This window comes from Rana temporaria, chromosome 1, assembly GCF_905171775.1.
Source record: "Rana temporaria chromosome 1, aRanTem1.1, whole genome shotgun sequence".
Taxonomy (NCBI): domain Eukaryota; kingdom Metazoa; phylum Chordata; class Amphibia; order Anura; family Ranidae; genus Rana; species Rana temporaria.
In genome coordinates this window covers 551988559-552010990 of record NC_053489.1, presented here as the reverse complement: position 1 = coordinate 552010990, position 22432 = coordinate 551988559, and the positions used below count along the sequence as shown (strand labels likewise).

The 22432-nt window shown below is 43.3% G+C and overlaps 1 protein-coding gene across 1 annotated transcript in view; it reads left to right on the top strand.

The window, feature by feature from the left end:
* The first annotated feature begins 248 nt into the window (after positions 1-248).
* Positions 249-22432, top strand: part of ASB5 (ankyrin repeat and SOCS box containing 5) — a 98398-nt gene continuing 76214 nt past the window's right edge. The window contains exon 1 of the mRNA XM_040333687.1: positions 249-491. Within this exon, the coding sequence (XP_040189621.1) occupies positions 299-491 (193 nt within the window). The 5' untranslated portion in view covers positions 249-298. The remainder of the gene's footprint in view (positions 492-22432) is intronic.

Below are 22432 nucleotides of genomic sequence, written 5' to 3'. Positions count from 1 at the left end.
AAAAAATGTACCTTTACAACCCCTTTGATTGTATCTAAAACATGGAATTGTAAATATTTTTGTGTGTGTTTTTTTTAAATAAATTTTACGTCAATAGTTGACTCTGACTTTACGGAACTGGAAGTGACTTTAGAAGTTATGCTCAATATAAATAATCCTCATTCAGCAGCAAGCACCATGACTGCCTGATATCTGATTTCCTTAGTACCAGCTGTTGTGAGCAGCTTCTGGCTGTAGCCATGTGATCCTGTCAACAGTTCAGACCCACTCCTAAACAGTGACAGACTCTGGTACAGCTATGACGGTGCTGGAGGAGAAAGCTTTCATTCAGCGACTTTCCAATGTCTACTTCGCTGTCCTGGCACTTTTCTGCTTCAAATTGTTTGTGAAAATCAGCCTGGCAATTCTCTCTCATTTCTATGTTGTAAGAGGTAATCGAAAGGAGGCAGCGCGAATCAAGGCAGAATTCTACACAGTGACACAACGGCAAGGTACTGTACTCAGTTAATCTTATCGCTAACTTTTCTTTTTATCATAACTCATTTATTATCTCTGAAGTACTGCTACTTTCTGTAGTATTATAGCATGCTGGGTTTGTTTACCTAAGCCATGGGTAGCAAGCATTCGTTTTCTGACATCAGTAGCTGAATACTCCCCAGATTACCTATGAATACTGTAGCAAGTATAAGTGAGTCTGCTGCTCAAGGTTTGCAAAGGACACTAACCAATCATATTTCAACTTAAACCGTAGTTATTTTACTTAACATATTTACATCAAACTTTTCTGCTTAATAAGCCTACATATCCTATTTTTCCATTTGAATAAGCCTGCAAAAATTTACTGCTGCTCAGGGGCTCTGGGCTTCAGCAAAATGGCGGCTTCTGGCAAGAACACAGGAGCAATGCCGGAGACAATTTACAGCACTCACTAATTTTTGTAGCAGAATCATTAATGTGGAATGTGTGTTCCTTGCTAAAGAACATTGGGCCAGATTCACAAGGGAGATACGACGGAGTATCTCAGATACTCCGTCGTATCTCTCAGAGTATCTATGCGACTGATTCATAGAATCAGTTACGCATAGATAGCCAGAAGATCCGACAGGTGTAATGGACTTACACTGTCGGATCTTAGGATGCAATACCGCGGTCGCCGCTGGGGGGAGTTTGCGTCGTAAACCAGCGTCGGGTATGCAAATTAGGAGTTACGGCGATCCACGAAGATTTTTCCCGTCATTACGTCGTCGCAAGTGTTAGATTTCCGTCGCAAAGATAGGGCACCTTTAATATGGTGGAAAAGTACTCCACCATGTTAAAGTATGCCCGTCTTTCCAGCGTCGCTTTTGATTGTTTTTTTAAAGCGTAAGTGCTTTGTTGACGTCGCGATTCACAAAACGTTGGCGCGTCGTAATTTCGCGCAAAGCACGTTGGGAAATTTGCGACGGGAGCATGCGCAGTACGTCCGGCGCGGGAGCGCGCTTAATTTAAATGGTACCCGCCCCATTTGAATTGGGCCGCCTTGCGCCGGACGTGTTTACGATACACCGCCGCAAATTTCCAGGTAAGTGCTTTGTGGATCGGGCACTAAATCGGAAAACTTGCGGCGGTGTAACGTAAACAGGTTACGTTACGCTGCGCCCAAGCTACGTGAATCTGCCCCATTCTTTCTTATCAAGTTCTTATGGGTAATGTTCTGCTTTAACTACCTCAATACAGGGCACTTTCACCCACTTCCTGCTCAGGCCAATTTTCAGCTTTCAGCAATGTCGCACTTTGAATGACAATTGCGTGGTCATGCAACACTTTTGCATTAGTGAAAAATAACCCATGATAAATAAAAAATGTACTAGTATCCTTTGCAACCAACAACATTGCTTTGAAAAGGTTTAGAACACCTGGATTAGATATCTTCTGTCACCATGAGGGTTGAGCTGGAGGGAAGGGTCACTAGTCTGGAGCATGGTGTTTGCCTGTAAGGCCCTGTACACACGATCAGTCCAAACTGATGAAAACGGACTGAAGCTGACTGATGGTCTGATGTGCCTACACACCATCAGTTCAAAAACCGATCAAGTGCAACGCGGTGATGTAAAACACGACGACGTGCAGAGAAAAATGAAGTTCAATGCTTCCAAGCATGCGTCGACTTGATTCTGAGCATGCGTGGGTTTTGAACCAATGCTTTTGCGTACTAACCATCGGTTTTGACCGATCGGTTAGGCATCCATCGGTCAAATTTTAAAGCAAGTTATATTTTTTTTGACCGAAGTATAACTGACCGATGGCGCCCACACACAGTTGGTTTGGACCGATGAAACGGACCTTCAGTCCGCTTTCATCAGTTTGGACTGATCGTGTGTACAGGGCCTAAATCTTTTCTCTCTCTTTTCTTCCTTCAATTTTTTATTCCCTTTCTCCATTCCCTCAAACAATTTCTAACTTTGATTCTGGTTTCTACAAGTTTGGTAGCAGGCTTTCAGATTACCCCAGTCTAAATTTAGTAATGTGTTTTTATTATGGCCTAACGTTGGCAAATTTGGTTATATTGCACAAGAGTCCCTTTGTGGGATTTGTGGGATTCTTTCTCTTTCCCTCCTCCTAAACCTATGCTTTTTAGAATCATATGAGCTTAATAGTTCTGAACTGTTATAAGTGGTAGTACCAACATTGCTATGCTCACAGTGAATAATCCTCCTTGAACAGTAAGTTCTAGGTATCTCACACACATTCACCTTGTTCTCCAAGCAGAGACGGTTGTGCATAGTAATTCTGATATGTTATAATTGTGCAATGACCATAATGCAATGACTTCAAAAATCATTGGAAAAGAACTTAGGCCCTGTACACACAGGCGGATATCCGATGAAAACGGTCCGCCGGACCGTTTCCATCGGACATTTCTCTTCCGGATTTTGATCTGATGGCTGTACACACCATCAGATCAAAATCCCAGAGGAAAACATACGCGTTGACGTGGCCGCGCCGTCGCCGCGACGATGACACGGCGACATGCGCGACCCTGGAAGGTAAATACTTCCTTGCATGCGTCGAATCACTTCGACGCATGCGAGGGATGGGGATCAGTCGGACTTATACCTGGTGAGTCTGTACAGACGACCGGATAAGTCCGACGGACAGGTTTCCAGCGGATAAATTTCTTAGCATGCTAAGAAATTTTTATCCGCTGGAAAACGGTCGGCTGGACAAATGTCCGCCCAAAAATGTCTGCTAGGCCATACACATGACCGGATTTGTCTGCTGGAACTGATCCGCGGATAAATCCCAGCGGACGAATCCGGACGTGTGTACGGGGCCTTAGATCTGCAGATGATGTTAGTTAAATCAACCTGACAAGTAAAAAAACAATGTTAACCTCCCTATTAACCCTTAGTTTACTCTAATAAGCCCTAATTAACTCTTTCATTTCCTTCTCTCTTCAACTATTATTTTCCTGCTGTCTTTTTTTTATATATATCATTTATTAATATTTAAACCTTTTTGTTTTGTTTGTTAATATTTTTACACATCTAACATATATTTACACATTTCTCTTTAAAAAAAAAAAAAGTGCACAATTGAAAAAATATGTTTTATTTCATTTGTAAATAACTTTATACCAGAATCACAATTTTGGTGTCATTTTAAACAGGACATATTACAGAATAAATTGGACACATGTTATGTACAGTGAGTCCTTGTACACACGAACGAACATGTCCGCTGAAACTGGTCCGTCGGACCAGTTTCCGCCGACATGTCCGACCGTGTGTAGGGCCTTCCGGACAGTTTTCCGGCCTAGCGGACAGGTTTCCAGCGGACAAAAGTTTCTTAGCATGCTAAGAAACTTGTCCGCTGGAAGCCTGTCCGTCAGACATGTCCGATGGTTAGTACGACTCATCGGACATGTCCGCTGGCCCTAAATCCCGCGCATGCGTCAAATTGATTTGACGCATGCGTGGAAGCATTGAACTCCCGTGTCAGAGAATGTCGGTGTCTTCTACGTCACCGCATTCTCTGTCCGCGTGGATTTTGGTCTGATGGTGTGTACACACATCAGACCAAAAGATCCCAGCAGACATGTCCGATGAAAACGGTCCGCGGACCGTTTTCATCGGACATGTCTGCTCGTGTGTACAAGGCCTGACACTATTTGTTTTTGCTTTTTTTTCTTACTTTTGTTGCATTTTATTGTCTAAGGATTGTGGGGGAAAAAAATTGTTGCAAGATAATATCACAAAAAGAAAGCCTTGTTTGTCCTTAAAGTGGAACTATAGTCAAAACTTTTTTTTTGGAATTTCTTTTACTTTCACTTTCAATACTAATGGTAAACAGAAAAAATAGAGAGGGTGAATCTCCCTAACGGGGGCACAGACGGCAGTAAAAGCTGACTAGTGTTCTAATCCCTCTGCTATCTGTCCAAAATGAAAAAAATAGTTTTGCCTTTTGCTGATTAAACAGGTTAATGCGGAAATGTAAAATCTGATATGGTCCTCAAGGGGTGAAGATGTGTGAGAGTCAAAGTAGTTAAATACCACCAAAAGAAAGCTCTACCTGTCTCAAAAAATCATTTGGAGACACGGGAGAATAAGGCCGCTATCCATATAGTGCTAGCTCCACCTCCCACCATCAGCCTGCTTCTTTTTTTTTTTTTTTTTTTTTTTTTTTTTTTTTCATTTTTCCCAAACCACCCTGTATTTGTCCTCTTCTCCTGTCTCTCTGCAGGCAAGATACTCCATCTCTTCTATATATTCCACCCTTTCTATCCACTCTTTAATTGATGGCCTCTTTGGATGTAGCCAATTTTTTGGGATCAGAGCCTTAGCTGCATTTAATAAAACTGGGACCAGAGTTGTTCCATATTGTTTTTTTGTTTTTTCTGTTCCATGAAACAGACAGGGCAGCGGGCTACATAGAATCGTCTCCCCTGTTATTTCTACAATATATTTCAAGATTTCTTTCCAATATTCCTGGATTCTCGGTAGGGGTGCGCATCTTCACCGGTCTCACGATTCGATTCGATTACGATTATCTGGTCAACGATTCGATTCGATTCGATTCCGCGATGCATCACGATGCATCAAGATTACCAACGAGCTCTCACTTCCGCTTGGGCCGCCTAGGTGGCCCTTCATCCCCGTAATCTTCTGAGACACATCACAGGTCCCAGAAGATTGTCCAGCTATGCAGGACAGCGCAGTGAGACATGTGCACCTGGCTGTGAAGCTGCAAGCTGTCACAGCCGGATGCCCACAGTAGTATTGCCAGCGCCATGGACAGAATGGAGGGTTCGGGTGGCCACGTCGCTGGATTGTGGGACAGCTGAGTGTCTTTTTATTAAAAGTCAGAAGATACACTGTTTTTTGAAGCTGCTGACTTTTAATAACTTATTTTTTTACTGAACTCTGCTTTTAAATAAAAATAAACTCATTCCCTTAAAGTGGAGTTCCACCCAAAAGTGGAACTTCTGCTTTAAGCACTCCTCGCCCCCTGCCATTTTTAATGGGACTTTTTGTCACAGCTGCCTAGGTGACTCCTCCTGTCGCCCTAGGTGGCTCCTCCTTGCCAGCAATCTTCTGGGACACAGGTCCCAGAAGATTGTCTGGCCAATGGCAGATAACAGTGCGCGCCTGGCCATGAAGCCGTAAGCTATCATGGCCGGGTGCCCACAGTAGATATGGCGGGGTTGAGGAGAGGAGCGGGGAAAGGTATGGGACTCTGTGCGGCCGCATCGCTGGACTGAGGGACAGGTAAGTGTCAGTTTAATTGAAGTCACCAGCTACACTTTTTTTGTAGCTGGTGACTTTTACTAAACTAAAAAACGGTGGAACTCCGCTATAAGTAGTGCACTAATCCGGTGCACTACAGGGTACAGACATATACACATGTGGTGCTGGGAGGTCAGGAGAGATTATAATCCACAGCAAACAGCCCTGTGAAGTTCCCTGTACTGTGTCTGTGTTGAAATTACCCTGGATTCCCAAGTTCACACATTCCAGCACACTAGGAGTTAACACAATGGAATGTGCAAATTTAGGAGATCAGGGTAATGTCAACACAGAGCACATGTAGGAAAAAGAATACAGCTGTAACTAAGAGTACCCGTTTTGAAATACATGCCGTTCTAAACCATTAAATGTCCACTGCTGCATGTGCTTTTTAAAATATATAAAGCTTCTCATACCTGCATTTCTGTCTGTGTATGCTCTATATTCCGCACGTGACTCTGTCCTGTACAGCCCGCCTCTTGCCTCTCGTTCTCCTCTTTCCCGACATCAGTGGGAGTTCTCAGCCCCGCCCACCGTCTGTACTGTAGCCATCAGATGAGAAGAGAGGCTGGCGGGGCTGACTTCAGGAGACACGTGGGAGGTGAGAGGCGGGCCAGAGCGTGCAGTCACATAAGGGGAATATACAGACAGAAATATAGGAATGAAACACAGTATATTTTAAAAAGCACACGCAGCAGTGTCCCCTGAATGGATTATAGCAGCATGTATTGCAAAACGAGCATTTTAAAACACACGCTCGGAGCGCTCTCCCGGGAGGGGCGGGGCAAGTCGGGATGACGTCACCGACATCGATTATTGGGGTCACATGCATCGATGCAGAATCGGGGGCCCCCGAATCTCGATGCATCGATGCAACGATTATATTCAACACCCCTAATTCTCGGGCAGTCCCACCATATATGTAGAGTTGTTCCTTTTTGTTTACAGTTTCTCCAGCATAGCTCTGAATTTCTTGGATGAATCTTACTCATTCTTGATGGGGTCAGGTGCCATCGCACCATACATTTATAGTTTGCTTCTATGGTGGTAATGTCCGCGGCATGATTGTATACTGCACCTATCATTTGTGTTTTATCAATTTTTTTACCGATATCGCTTTCCCATTTTTCTAAGAAAGGCAGTGTGTCTTGAATCTCGAGTTCTGTTAGTATCCCATATGCCTTTGATATTCCATGTGTCAGGGGCTTATCCATGCTGCATATTTTTTCTATTGGGTATAGTGTCTTATCTTCCCTAATTGGTTGTGGTAGTGTACTCACAAAGTGTTTTAACTGCAAATACTCCCATTCACTCATATTTTGTTCCTTTTCCCCTATTTTTATCTCTTGTCTTAGTTTAATTTTTCCACGTGTAACAATATCTTTTAATTTTTTCTCCCCTAGGTGCTTTCCAAAACGTGTTCCATTTCCTGGTGGAAAAAAATTTGTGCCTGCTAATGGGGTTAATGGAGAGTTATACTCCCATTTTTCCCGTCTAAATATTGTGTCCCATATTCTAAATACGTTCCTTGTTATGTTATGTGTGTTCGTGCTCAATTCCCTCATTTTCGGTGGTATCCATATATTTCTATTTAATTGTGTCCTACTTAATATTTCTTCCATACGTACCCATTTTTTTTTTGTGTATGCGTTTGTCCATTCTACCAACCTTGCTAAGTTTACAGCAAAATAATATCTTTTTATATCGGGGAGCCCCAACCCCCCTCCTTTTTTTTTCATGCTCAGCAATGAATAGCTTAATCTAGCCTTTTTTCCTGCCCATATATATTTCAAAATTACTGTTTTAATTACTTTAAAGAAGCTTTGCGGTATTTTTATTGGGAGCATTTGAAGTTTGTATGTTATCTTCGGTAATATCATCATTTTGAACGCATTAATCTTACCTATCCAGGAGATATGTTTTTTTGCTAGGTTTTTCAGGTCTTGGTTAATGTCGTTGATTAAGGGGACAAAATTGGCCGAGTAGAGTTTTTCAACTGTAGATGTAATTTTTATACCCAGGTACGTTATAGCTTCTTTTTCCCATGTAAATGGAAACTCTTTCTGAAGTTCTTCTGCTTCTTTTTTATCTATCCCTAAATTCAAAATTACTGTTTTAATCGGGTTTATTTTAAAGTTTGAGAGTTCACCGTATCTTTTTATTTCCTTTATGACATTAGGGAGGGAGACTCTCGGTTTGGTCAAGTATAGGAGTATGTCGTCTGCATACGCCGCCACCTTGTGTTCTTCATCTCCCACCCTCACCCCCCCTATCCCCGGGTTTTCCCGGATTTTTGCTAACAACGGTTCCAGGGCTATTACATATAGGAGAGGCGAGAGCGGGCAACCCTGTCTGGTTCCGTTTTCCATGTTGAATACAGACGACATACTCCCATTGACCTTCACCCTTGCCGTCGGGTGACTATACAAGTTCTTCACCCATTTCATGAACCTTGGTCCCAGGCCTATATTTTGTAAGGTTTCCATCATAAACCCCCAGTCGACTCTGTCAAATGCTTTTTCGGCATCTAAGGACATGAGTACGACTGGGGGTTTCTTTTTTGGATCTTGTTGTAACAGTAACAGGGTCCTTATGCTATTATCTCTTCCTTCTCTGCCCGCTACAAAGCCCGCCTGATCTGGGTTTATTAATTGCGGCATTAAACTTTTTATCCTAGTTGCTAATATTTTCGCATATACTTTCAGATCTGCATTTAACAATGCTATTGGTCGGTAGCTGGAGCACAACGTTCCATCTTTTCCCGTTTTAGGGATAATAGAAATATTTGCCAATAAAGATTCTTTTCTTATTTCCTCTTCCTCTCCTATTTTGTTAAAATAGTTGCACATCTCTGGGATCAAAAGTTCTTTAAATGTTTTGTAATATTTAATCGGCAAACCATCGGGGCCTGGGCTCTTACCACACGGTGTTTCCCGGAAGGCTCTGTGTACCTCATCTTGAGTTATTGGGGCCTCTAAGGATTCAATGTCGTTTTGGGAAATTTTAGGTAATTTCACTTCTTCTAAGTATTCCCTGATTTTCCTTTTTCTCACCCTTTCTTGCTCTTGGGTTTCATTAGTTCTTATTGAATATAATGAGCTATAAAAAGTCCGGAAGGACTGCGCGATTTCGGACGTCTTATATTTCATAAGGCCGTCTTGGTTTTTTATTTTTTCTATGTAGTTTTTTTTTTTTTTTTGCTCTAGATATTCTAGCTAAAAGTTTCCCTGGTTTGTTCCCCCATTTATACCTCTCCTTTCTAACATTTTTGAATATGTCTCTTGTTTCAAACTTCATAAGGTCTCTAAGCTGGGTCCTCTTTACAACAATTTCTTGGTGTATTTCAATTTCTCCTCTCTCCTTATGCATTTGCTCCAATTCAAATAGCTCAGTTGTTAATTTTTTCATGTTTAATTTTCTTATCTTTTTCTTCCCTGCTCCTATTGAGATTAGTTTCCCTCTGATGTATGCCTTATGGGTCTCCCATACAGTAGCTACCCTTACTTCAGGTGTGTTATTGAGGGTGAAATATTGATCCAAATCCGTTCTCACTATGTTGTTTACCTCTATATCCTCTATAAGTTCTTCGTTTAAGTTCCATGATCCTTTTCTTTGCTCTATCTCTTTGAATCTAATTTCCACTATTACAGGAGCATGGTCTGAAATTGTGGTTACCCCTATTGAAGTTTTAACTACCTCTTCCAGTAACTCGTGGTCTACCATTATATAGTCCAGTCTTGAGTATGTTCCGTGCACGGCAGAATAGTAGGTATAGTCCCTTTTATTTGGATGTGTAATCCTCCAAGGATCTATTAAACAGTAGTCATGCATTTTTTTTCTTAATATTCTAAGCCAGTGATGGCGAACCTTTTTGAGCCCGAGTGCCCAAACCGCGACACAAAACCAATTTAATTTTTTCAAAGTGCCAACATGGAATAAATCTACCAGCGACTCTGTACAGGAGGATAGGACTGATCATCCCTTTGAATGAGCCCTAAGGGACCAACAACCTTACCATTGTGTCCAGATAAAAAACCTTTGTGCTTTTTCAAAGGAGTGCATTGTGCTCAAAATACAGGGATGGGATGGATCAGGTATGGGATTCTAAGAATACAGGGATGGGATGGATCAGAGATAGGATGCTCAGAATACAGGGATGGGATGGATCAGGGATGGGATTCTCAGAATACAGGTATGGGATGGATCAGGGATGGGATTCTCAGAATACAGGTATGGGATTCTCAGAATACAGGGATGGGATGGATCAGAGATAGGATGCTCAGAATACAGGGATGGGATGGATCAGGCATGGGATTCTCAGAATACAGGGATGGGATTCTCAGAATACAGGGATGGGATGGATCAGAGATGGGATTCTCAGAATACAGGGATGGGATGGATCAGGCATGGGATTCTCAGAATACAGGGATGGGATTCTCAGAATACAGGGATGGGATGGATCAGAGATGGGATTCTCAGAATACAGGGATGGGATGGATCAGGCATGGGATTCTCAGAATACAGGGATGGGAGTCTCAGAATACAGGGATGGGATTCTCAGAATACAGGGATGGGATGGATCAGAGATAGGATGCTCAGAATACAGGGATGGGATGGATCAGGCATGGGATTCTCAGAATACAGGGATGGGATTCTCAGAATACAGGGATTGGATGGATCAGGGATGGGATTCTCAGAATACAGGGATGGGATTCTCAGAATACAGGGATGGGATGGATCAGGGATGGGATTCTCAGAATACAGGGATGGGATGGATCAGAGATGGGATTCTCAGAATACAGGGATGGGATTCTCAGAATACAGGGATTGGATGAATCAGGGATGGGATTCTCAGAATACAGGGATGGGATTCTCAGAATACAGGGATGGGATGGATCAGGGATGGGATTCTCAGAATACAGGGATGGGATGGATCAGAGATGGGATTCTCAGAATACAGGGATGGGATGGATCAGGCATGGGATTCTCAGAATACAGGGATGGGATTCTCAGAATACAGGGATTGGATGGATCAGGGATGGGATTCTCAGAATACAGGGATGGGATTCTCAGAATACAGGGATGGGATGGATCAGGGATGGGATTCTCAGAATACAGGGATGGGATTCTCAGAATACAGGGATGGGATGGATCAGGGATGGGATTCTCAGAATACAGGGATGGGATGGATCAGAGATGGGATTCTCAGAATACAGGGATGGGATTCTCAGAATACAGGGATTGGATGAATCAGGGATGGGATTCTCAGAATACAGGGATGGGATTCTCAGAATACAGGGATGGGATGGATCAGGGATGGGATTCTCAGAATACAGGGATGGGATTCTCAGAATACAGGGATGGGATGGATCAGGGATGGGATTCTCAGAATACAGGGATGGGATGGATCAGAGATGGGATTCTCAGAATACAGGGATGGGATTCTCAGAATACAGGGATTGGATGAATCAGGGATGGGATTCTCAGAATACAGGGATGGGATTCTCAGAATACAGGGATGGGATGGATCAGGGATGGGATTCTCAGAATACAGGGATGGGATGGATCAGAGATGGGATTCTCAGAATACAGGGATGGGATGGATCAGGCATGGGATTCTCAGAATACAGGGATGGGATGGATCAGAGATAGGATTCTCAGAATACAGGGATGGGATGGGATGGATCAGGCATGGGATTCTCAGAATACAGGGATGGGACGCTCAGAACACAGGGCCCTTCCCAACAAAGCATTGTCCTCTGCCCCCTTCACATCCCCCCCACATACACAGCAGTGTCCTCTGCGAGCCCTCACCTCTCCCTCCCTCACCCATAGCACTGTCCTACCTGTGCATGTGTTCAGCCAAAGTCCTCCATATTGCCATGCTTCAGTGCTCAGTGCTGGAGGCCCGGCCTGCACAGGAAGCCGCTCTCCTATTGGCTGCCCAAGTCCAGGAAGGGAGGATCATTCTTCTCTTCCTGGCTTTTCAGAGGCATTGCGCGCTGCTTACAGCAGACACTCCCTCTGTGTTATTTCCATTGGGCTGCTTTAGTGTATGCAGGGAGGGCTTTACAAACATCTGCCGTCCCACTGCCCGATCACATTAATGATAGAAAGGGAGCCGGCTACTCCGCGCCCGCACGAGTGAAAATAACTGCATTGCTGGGGGATTCCCTCTCCTATCCTGGGAGCCTGCTGAGTGCCCACAGAGAGGGCTTGGCGTGCCAGCTGTGGCACGCGTGCCACAGGTTCGCCATCACTGTTCTAAGCTGTTTAATATTTCGCCTCTGAGCCCCGGATGTACTATCTAATTGATAGTCCATTGAGAGGTTGAAGTCTCCTGCTAGTATTACATGTCCTGATTTAAAGTCCATTAAAGCGTTCAAGATCCCCCTCAGATATTTATATGGTTGGTTATTTGGGCAGTATATATTTGCTAACGTGTATTTTTTTCCTTGGAGTACTCCTTTTAGGAACAGATAACGACCGTCCGGGTCTACCTTCCTATCTTCTACTGTAAAAGAGATATTATTCCCTATTCCTATGGCGACCCCCTTAGCTCTTTTCTTTGGGGAGTCCCCATAATACCAAATGGGAACTGCCCGAGAATACAATCTAACATTAGAATCCAACGTTATGTGTGTCTCTTGCAGAAAAACGATTTCAGCGGAATACCTTTCAATTTCTCTTAATACCATATGCCTTTTTTCAGGGCAACTAAGACCTCTTACATTATATGTTAAAAAAATTATGTTTGTCATATTTTTTTTTTTTTTTTTTTTTTTCCCTTTTCTGTCTTTCTCGGATATATTTGTTCTTTCCTGCTACATGACACACAGATCTGAGTCCCTTTCCCCCCCCCTTCCCAATCCTCCCCTCTCCCTTCCCACCCAAACTCCTCCTCCCCCTCCCTTCTCCCTCCCCCCCCCTCCCCTCCCCTCGTATCTTGCCCCCTTGTTCTTCATTTGGGCCTTTCCCACCCCCCCCCCCTCCCCCCCTTCCCCCCATTCGATCCCTGACCTTCTGGTCATTTAGAGCTTTTTCTATGTGGCGCTCCTGGCGCTCTTTTGCTCCTCAGGCTGAGGTGGAGTTCTATTTTAGCCCGGTCTCCTATCTCCCTATACTGGGGAACTGGTGAAGAAGCGCTTTCTGGGTCTCCCCCTCCCCCGTCCCACTCCGATGGCTTAGTTTACTATGTTGACCCTCCCCATCTCCCTCCCCACCCACCGCCCCCCCCCCCACCGTTCCCCCCCTCCTCTGTCGATCAACATTAATAATTTTTTGGTATTGGAATGCCCAGACTATGGCAAAATTCTGGTATCTCCTCAATAAACCTCAGTCTTGCCGAAATGCCATTTTTCCTGCCTATTAGGCACGCTGGGAATCCCCAATTATACTGAATATCATGCTCCTGCAGCACTCCTAACAATGGTTTTAAGCTTCTTCTTCGTTTTAACGTCTCTTGTGACAGGTCTTGATAAATTTGAATTTTCTGTTGGTCATATTCTAACGGTGATTTCCCTCTCAATTTTCTCCATAGGTGGTTTTTCTCTTCCCAACTTTCAAAACGTACAATAATGTCCCTTGGGTAGCCCTGTGCTGTCTCCCTGGGCCGTCTTATCCTGTGTGCTCGTTCTATTCTTAGTGGGGAAGTTGTTTCTCTCTCTAGTATTGGGTTACAAATTTTCCTTATTATTTCTGGGAGGTCCTCAGCCTGTGTCGTTTCTGGAACTCCGCGTATTCTTATATTCTTCCTTCTATCCCTGTTTTCTTGATCTTCTAATTTATACGCCTGTTCTCGTTGGTTTATTTTTAATGCTTTTATTTCATCTTCTAGTTTTTTAACTGAGGTTACATTGTATTCGACTTTTTTCTCCACTTCTTCCACTCTTTCCAATATATGCCCCATATTTCTCTCCATTTTTTCCATTTGCGTTTTAAGTGATCTTTCTAGGGCAGCGAACATTCCTTCCATTTCCCTTTTTGTTGGCAAAAGTGTCATATCCTGCGTTTCTTCCTTATTACCCTGTTCAAAGTCTGTTTCTTTGTCTGTTTCTCTATCTTGGTCTGTTCTAATCTCTAAGAGTGACTCTGAGAGTATTTCTGAGTCCGCCATGGTATTCGCAGGCCCTTTTTTCTTATCCTTTTTCTTTTCTTTTTCTGCTTGGCCTCCTTTACCAATTGGTGGTTTTTCTATGTGCTGATTATCTCCATTTGTCCCATGGATCACAAATTTACACATCGGGCCTGGGCTTTGACTTAAGCGGGGGACCTTTGGGATTGCCCCACCTTTCGCTATTTTTCCCCTTGTGGTCATCCTCCCCCCTGAGTTGTAACTGCGTCACTTTAGAGAGATTTTATGGGAAGACCGTTTGAACTTGTGGTTGGTGTCTACTGCACAAGACAATACCCTTTGATGTTTCTTATATCTTAATTTATAGTTATAGTATTTCTAATCTTTAGCTTGACTTGGAGCTATTAGGAGCACCCAACTCGTATACTGACCCCCCCTCTCGGTCTCCAGCGCCCGTATACCTCAAGGACCTCCTTCTACGGGTTTTCAGGGCTCTATGGTCTGTTTACTTGCACTGTGTACTACGCTTTTACAGTTATATCTGCAAGGGATTTTTAAACACGTTTTCTGCCGACTCGCCTATATATTGTGAAATACTGAGGTATAACATGGAAAGAGTACAATATGTGTTGCGTATAGCACCAAACAGTGCCTTTTGATGTTTCCTTTATCACAGTTTAGGGTTGCTATAATTTTTCCGCTCTTTGTCTTTGGCCTTGGATAAGGGTATTCGGAGCCACAAGCAAGTATACTGGCCCCCCTCTTCTCTGCGATTCTGGTGCCCGTCTATTGAATATAGTGCGCCAAAAAAAAAAAAAAAAAAACAACGTTCCGTATGTCTCGTTTTGCAAAAAAGAGTTTTTCACTGTGTTTTTTAATTAACCCCCATGGGAAGAGGGAAAGTGTCAAGAGGGAACCACCGGGGAGACTATAAAGTTACCGACATCTTTACAGACACTTCAAATGACGGTGTTGAGCACATGTCCCTTATGAGCATTATTTCATGCTTTCATGTCAGACCCATCCATTTGTCAATCTCCTCAGAGAGAGGTATCCAATTCATATATTTCTTTTTCTTAGTTCATATTTCTTAAAAGGACTTTTGTACATTTGTACTCACCACTTTGATGGATGAAGTGTGCTCATAGAATGTACTCACCAGTCCAATAGTTGTCTGACTAAGAAGTGCTTACGAGCTGCTGCAGTGAGTTTCCAGGTTATTTCTGTACCTACTATTATGGCTTTGGCTTTGGCTTTAATGATGGGGCCAGTGCCTCACTTCGCTGGGCTGCAAGCTATGGAGCAACTGGGCCACCTGATACTGCGTGACTGCGTGACGCCCCCTCCCCCCAGGCCCCCTTCCGAAGCCGCACGGCACACCTCCGCAGCTCATCCACCCGCCCGCTCCAGAGAACCAGGCAGACCAGGCAGACCAGGGAGACGCAGCACCGGCCGACACAATGCAGCACCGCCGCACCGCCAGCCAGCCTGCAAGCCAGGGAAACCAGGGGAGCCGCCCAGCCCACGCAACAGCCCACCCGCCAGGTTAGCAGTTCGGGGAGACCCGTGCAAGTCCGTTTTCGGCCGACCGGCCGGGCGCTACAATCCGGTGGGGGGGAGGAGGGAGGGAGGGGGGGGACTCTTCAGTGGAGGGAGCGGGGGATCCAGCTCGCGCTCATATCGGCATCAGTTCGGAGCAGGGCTGGAGAGCAGGCATCCCGTCTAGCTACTCCTCCACACTGACCGCGCCATCTCTAGACTCCTCCCTCCATCCCCCGTTCGAATGGAAGGGCGTCATCGCATCAGCCTGCTTCTAGACAGAGCTCTCTGGGTTCCTCATACTGCTTGACTAGAGACTGAGTTTTGGCTGTCCAATCTGACCTCTTCCAAGTCCTGATCTGAGTGGAGGAATCTGAGCAGCTCCTAGACCACCATGCCGCAGCCATCCATGAATTACAGGCCCACACTCGCCGTCTTACAGTAGCCCACAGAATGGCTCTCTACAAGCTAGAGGATCAAGAAAACTGAAACCAGAGGAATAACATCTGGATTCAAGGCCTTCTAGAGAAGACCTTTAGGCCACATTTCATGGGATATTCAACCTCCTCGAAAACCCTATAGACTATCTCCCAAAGCTGGATCGTGTGCATCTGGCCTTATGCCCCTGTAATCTTGCCACGTATGCACCGAGGGACGTAATATGTCAGGTACATTACTATGAGGAGAAGGATTCAATTATGCGTAAAAGCCCATTAGGGTCTCCACCCTATATTTTGATTGGTCAGCCTTATCTTTCTTTTCGGATTTGGCAAAAAATACATTGGACTGCTGCCGTGCCCCAAAACCCCTTAACGACAAGCTGAGCAGCGATGCTATAGCCTATCATTGGGGCTTTCCAGCCTGCCTTATAGACACCTATGACAGCCGCACTGCCACTCTCCAGTTCCCAAAGGATCTGGAAAAGTTTTGTTGTGACCTCTAAATTAGCTGCTGGAATGGCAGGAAGATATCCCTCTTCTGGAACCATCTCCTAAAGGCATAAAGTCTCACGGAAACACTGTTAAACCACACCTGGATCCACACACAAGAATGGGTGAGTGCACCTATCCACCTCTGCCCTGGGCTTCTACCCCTTCACTGCAGTTTCCACTCAGTAAGGTCTTGGCTCCTTTTTTTAATATGGTTCTGGACAATTCTTCTATTTTAAGAGTTTGTTCATTTATATACCATGGGATGGCTTTCCATTGTTCCTGGAAGCTCTTCTTTTTTTCTTTTTCTTTTTTTCTACATGCTGGTCTTAACCTCCACAGACTAAATGTTTAGTAACCATTTGACCTTCTGATTCACTGGGTGGGCCACTTTGATATATATGTTGTGTTTCTAAACCCCACCCAAAGGTAACCACCTTAGTTGTACCTATGTTAGTTTTTTGTATTATGTTCTGTTATATAGTAATTTGATACCTCCAGGGGGCTACCTCAAATGTATGTCCCCCATTCTGGGCTCACTTAGCTCTCCTCTGAGCCTTTCCCACTTTCTCCACAGGAGTCTGTACGTCTATGGTGCCTCACGGCACACTTCTTCTTTGGGCCTCCTGCACTGGTTCCAAGGGATGCAGCGATCTCATATGCTTGCCATTTCCAGATATTTGTTTACAGTCTGTTTATGCCTTTTTTCCTATTTTCTATGTTTTACCTATCTTTGCCTTTTTGTTCTCTTTCTGCTCACTCCCCCTTCCCCTATGTGGTGTACGATGTTAGAGATTTCTCCCTGTGACCTCAATGGCAGCAATTTACCTATCCCCTAATGTTAGAGGGTTACACTCTCCCGGTAAAAGGTACAATCTGTTCAGAGAGCCTAAACGTCTCTGTTGTGATATTGCTGTCCTTCAGGAGACACATCTCATCCATGCCACTTCTACTAAACTCTTTTCCCAAATTTTCCCGTTTGGCTTTATGGGATATCAGATGTACACAAAGTGAAAGGTGTCACCATTGGATTTCACGGGGGGACTTCTCTTCAATGCAAAGCTAGTATGGTGTATGTTTATTGGCGATACCTGTTTTTAAAAGGCACTCTGGGCAACATGCCCTGTATGTTAGTGAATGTTTATGCACCCAACCAGGATCAAGCTGGATTCCTAACTAGTGTTGAGCAGAATATGCCATATTCGATTTCGCGATATATCTCGAATATATATTCGAATATTCGAGATATATTCGCTAAATTCGAATATTCGTGATATTTTATCGAAAGTAAATGATTGCGATTTTTCGCTATTGCGAATGCGAAAATAATTGCGATTTTTTGATAACTGCGGTAGGAGCACTCTGATTGGCTCAGAATATTCGTGATATTTTATCGAAATATCGCAACATGCGAATGCGATATTTATTGCGCAATTTCGAGAAATGCTGGAGGAGCGCTCTGATTGGCTCAGAATATTCGTGATATTTTATCGAAATATCGCAACATGCGAATGCGATATTTATTGCGCAATTTCGAGAAATGCTGTAGGAGCACTCTGATTGGCTCAGAATATTCGTGATATTTTACAATACAAAATAATTGCGAATATTCGGCAAATGCGGAAGGAGCACTCTGATTGGCTCAGAATATTCTTGATATTTTACAATACAAAATAATTGCGAATATTCGGCAAATGCAGAAGGAGCACTCTGATTGGCTCAGAATATTCTTGATATTTTACAATACAAAATAATTGCGAATATTCGGCAAATGCAGAAGGAGCACTCTGATTGGCTCAGAATATTCTTGATATTTTACAATACAAAATAATTGCGAATATTCGGCAAATGCAGAAGGAGCACTCTGATTGGCTCAGAATATTCTTGATATTTTACAATACAAAATAATTGCGAATATTCGGCAAATGCGGAAGGAGCACTCTGATTGGCTCAGAATATTCTTGATATTTTACAATAGAAAATAAAAAGTGTTTTGCATTGGTGGTGATTCTTTACTCTATCCATCTGTCACAGCCGTTTGTCAATCAAACACCTTGAAGATTGAACACGTTCATGCTGCATGCTTTGGACTTTTTTTCACTTCACATATCAAAGACATTTTTATGAAAGATTATTTTTCTATTATTGGGACTATATTTCTTTATATATTTTTTTCACTGTGTATTTCACAAGTTATTTGCGCTTGCTTATTTTATAATTTGCCCACATGTCTTGTCACTAGACATATTTTTTATTCTTGTAGAGCGACTCCATTTTCTGTCTTGTATTAATTTATGTTGTATAACATTTTTGAGTTGCTGCTGTATTCTCCCCTTTTTTAAGGTATGCGCAATTTTTTCCTTCTTACAAAAAATAATAATATCAAACATACAAATATTCATAACATACACATACACAAAGCCCCCCCCTTTTGCATCAGAGACAATCAGAGTTCTCCTACCACAGTTATCGAAAATTCGCAATCATTTTCGCATTCGCAATAGCGAAAAATCGCAATTTTTTTTTTTTCAATTTGGCAACATAAAAGGATCGCCTCAGCTTAGCTACTCGGCCCAGGGTCTCTAATCATCCCAGCAATGCTTTTAGACGTCGATAGGATGTGATCTGTTTTAAAAATCAAATTGAAAAAATGCGAATATTCGGAATTGCGAATATTCACCGCGAAATTCGAAATATAGCGCGATTTCTCGAATATGCTATATTCGAGTCGAATATTCGCAATGCGAATATTCGTGAGCAACACTATTCCTAACAACAACTTAAAATAAGCTTAAGGACTTTGGCAAGATGTATTATCCTGGCTGGTGACTTTAACATCCCGACAGAGCCTAAAATAGACACATCCCTAAACACTTCTTCTATTCCTCATAAACGCTTAGCTTTCATTCGTAAATGATTGCATGGCGCGCAACTTATAGATACATGGTGGGTCCTACATCCAAAGGAAAGACATTATTCCTTTTATTCACACTTACATTAGTCCCACTCTAGGATAGACTACATCTTCATAGACCACCACCACTTAGAACTCCTTCCTCAGGCCTAGATTGAAGTCTCCACCCTTTCTGGCCATGCACTGATTTGCATCCACTAAATAGTCCCTCTGCTTCCCCTTAAAACTAACAACTGGAAACGGAATGACTTCTTAATGCTGGATGTAGCAGGTAGAGCACAGATTGGTGCTGATTTGGCCCTGATTTTTTTTCTGAAAACACAGTTTGATACTAAACCCTGCATGGTTTGTGTAGCCCATACATCTCATATTCAAGGTAAATTTATCAAACTCGGCGAGGAGAGATTACATTGCCAATCTGTTCTCCTGCAAGAGTTCAAAGATTAAGAGCAGAACGATAACATTTTTCTTTCACCGTCTCTTCTATATATGTTAACTTAAAAATGTGAGGAATTAAAATCGCTTTATCATATTGAACAGAAACATTAATTTCGCTTGATCTCCCAGCAGGTTTATGAATGGGGGGACAAGGCTAGCTGTCACTTAGCAAGATCATTACAACAAAAAAATCTGCCTCATTTATTGCTAAAGTTAAGACCCCCCTGACACCATAGTCCATGAGAACAAGGCTATCACTAAGGAGTTCCAACCCTTTTACCAACAACTACCTAAACCTTCCTAAACTACAACCTTCCTCACTTAAGGCACTAGAAGCTGAGATCTCCATTACTGAACTGCATTTTGCACTGGTATCTATGGCCAAAGGTAAGGCTCCTGGCTCAGATAGCTTATCAATAGCCTATTACCGCACATATCAAGATAAGCTATTACCCTTCCTAGCAGTCTATACCAACACACTTTCGAAGGGAGGTGTCATGAGACCAGAAACATGCACATATAACAGTCTTGCCTAAACTGGGGAAAGACCCTAGTCTCTGCGGGAGCTACAGACCAATCTCTTTGTTAAACATTAATGCAAAAATCTATGCTAAGGTTTTTGCAACTAGGCTTCTGTCCTCTAAATGGGTATCACAAGATCAAACAGGTTTTATCCCTAGTAGAGAAGCGCATTGCAATGCCTTATGCACTTTATTTCTAATTTTCCATGTTCATGGATCTTTTCAGCCCAACCTTCTCCTCTCTACTGATGCTGAAAAAACATTTGACAGGGTGAAACAAAATAACTGCTCTAGGTGAAGTCTGCTAGGCTGCAGTTAAACCAGCATCATTTGACAGGGTGGACTGGAAATATCTGATGGCAACATTGTCCTTTCTGGGTATTGGCCCTAATATGCTGAACATGATCTCGGCATTGTATAATTCTCCCTCTACCCAAATTCGCAAAAGCGAGACCTTTAATGGTACAAGACAGTGATGTCTGCTTTCCCCTATGTTATTCGTTCTCTTTAAAATCCTTCCTCTCAACGGTTTGCCATAATTCCAATATACAGGGTATAAAGGTAGGACCTTATGAGCATAAGTATGTTGCGTTTGCTGATGATATTTTGTTTTACGTGCAACAACCTACTACCACCATACCTAATCTTATGTCGGCTTTCAAAAACTTTTGGTCAATATCACATTTTAAGATTATTAACATCTTACTATCAGTCAAAGATGTCACCCACTTGAAACCCTCTTTCCCATTCTCTTGGCAACCTTGCACCCTGAATAATTTCGGTATTTTACTTACCCCACAAACTTCTAACCTATTTCGGGCAAATTACATACCTCTCCTAAATTTTATCAGACAAGACCTATATCAATGAAATCATCTAACTAACTCTTGGTTGGGTAGGATCAGCTTTGTCAAAATTAACATTTTGCCCAGAGTGCTATTTTTATTCCAAATGATACAATACAAATTACCTCCTGTTTTTTTCTCAGCCTTGGCCTCTCTGGTCCTCGATTATGTATGGCACCATAAACATCCCCGTATCTCCCAGGCCATTCTCACCAGGTTGAAATCTGATAGAAGCGATAATTTTAAAAAGAATTTCAGATTGGAAACTAATCCAAATTCTGGGTACAACTTGAACATGACCTAGGTGACTCAGAGTTGTTCTCACAACTTTGAATTCCTAGGGGGTTTTGCTGTCTCACTGAAGGTACATCCCCTTTGACGTCCACTTTCATAACCTAGGACTCCCAACATAACGTATGACTAGTCGTATAATTCCCCCTTAACGTGGTTGTAAACCCCATTCATGAAATTCGTACTAAGCACATTCCGTATACCTATAGGCCCGGATTCACGTAGCACTTACGTGACGTATCTCGAGATACGCCACGTAAGTGTAAATGTGCGCCGTCGTATCTGTTCGCCCATGCCCACAGAACTAGATGAAAATAGGCTTCCTATGACCGACGTAAGTTTCCTACGCCGTCGTATCATGGGCGCATATTTACGCTGGCCGCAAGGGTCGCTTCCATTGATTTACGATTTGAATATGCATATGAGGGAGATACGCCGATTCACGAACGTACTTGCGCCTGGCGCATTCATATACACGGTTTACGTAAGTCGTACGTCCGGCATAAAGTTAAGCCTCATAAAACAGGGGTAATTCATGTTAAGGTATGGACCAGGGAACAGTCGTCGTATTTTACATAGTAGTACGTGAATAGGGCTGAGCGTAGGTTACGCCACGTCGTAGTAAGTGATTTGACGTATCTTATGGAGTATTTTCGACGTGATTCTGGGTATGCGCACTGGGATGCTTCCACGGGACGGCGCATGCACCGTTCGTTCGGCCCATCATTTGCATGGGGTCATGCTTCATTTAAATGTATCACGCCCACTTCCACCTACTTTGAATTAGGCGGGCTTACGCCGACGAATTTACGTTATGCCGGCGCAACGTTGGGAGCAAGTGCTTTGTGAATACTGTGCTCGCCGCTCTGCGCTATGTTGGCGTAGCGTATATTCGATACGCTATGCCGGCATAACTATGCGCCAAGGTACGTGAATCCGGCCATAGTGTTTACTTGTCCCTCTCCAAAGCTCCGAATGTCCTTTCTCTCTGGTGCTTCATTCCTCACTTCTGAAAAGTTCTCCGACACATGAGATAACATGAGCTGAAAATTTGGGGGGTGTCCCTTTCCTTCATTTAGCTCTCACACAGTGTAAGTCCAGTCTCTCCACCCACCC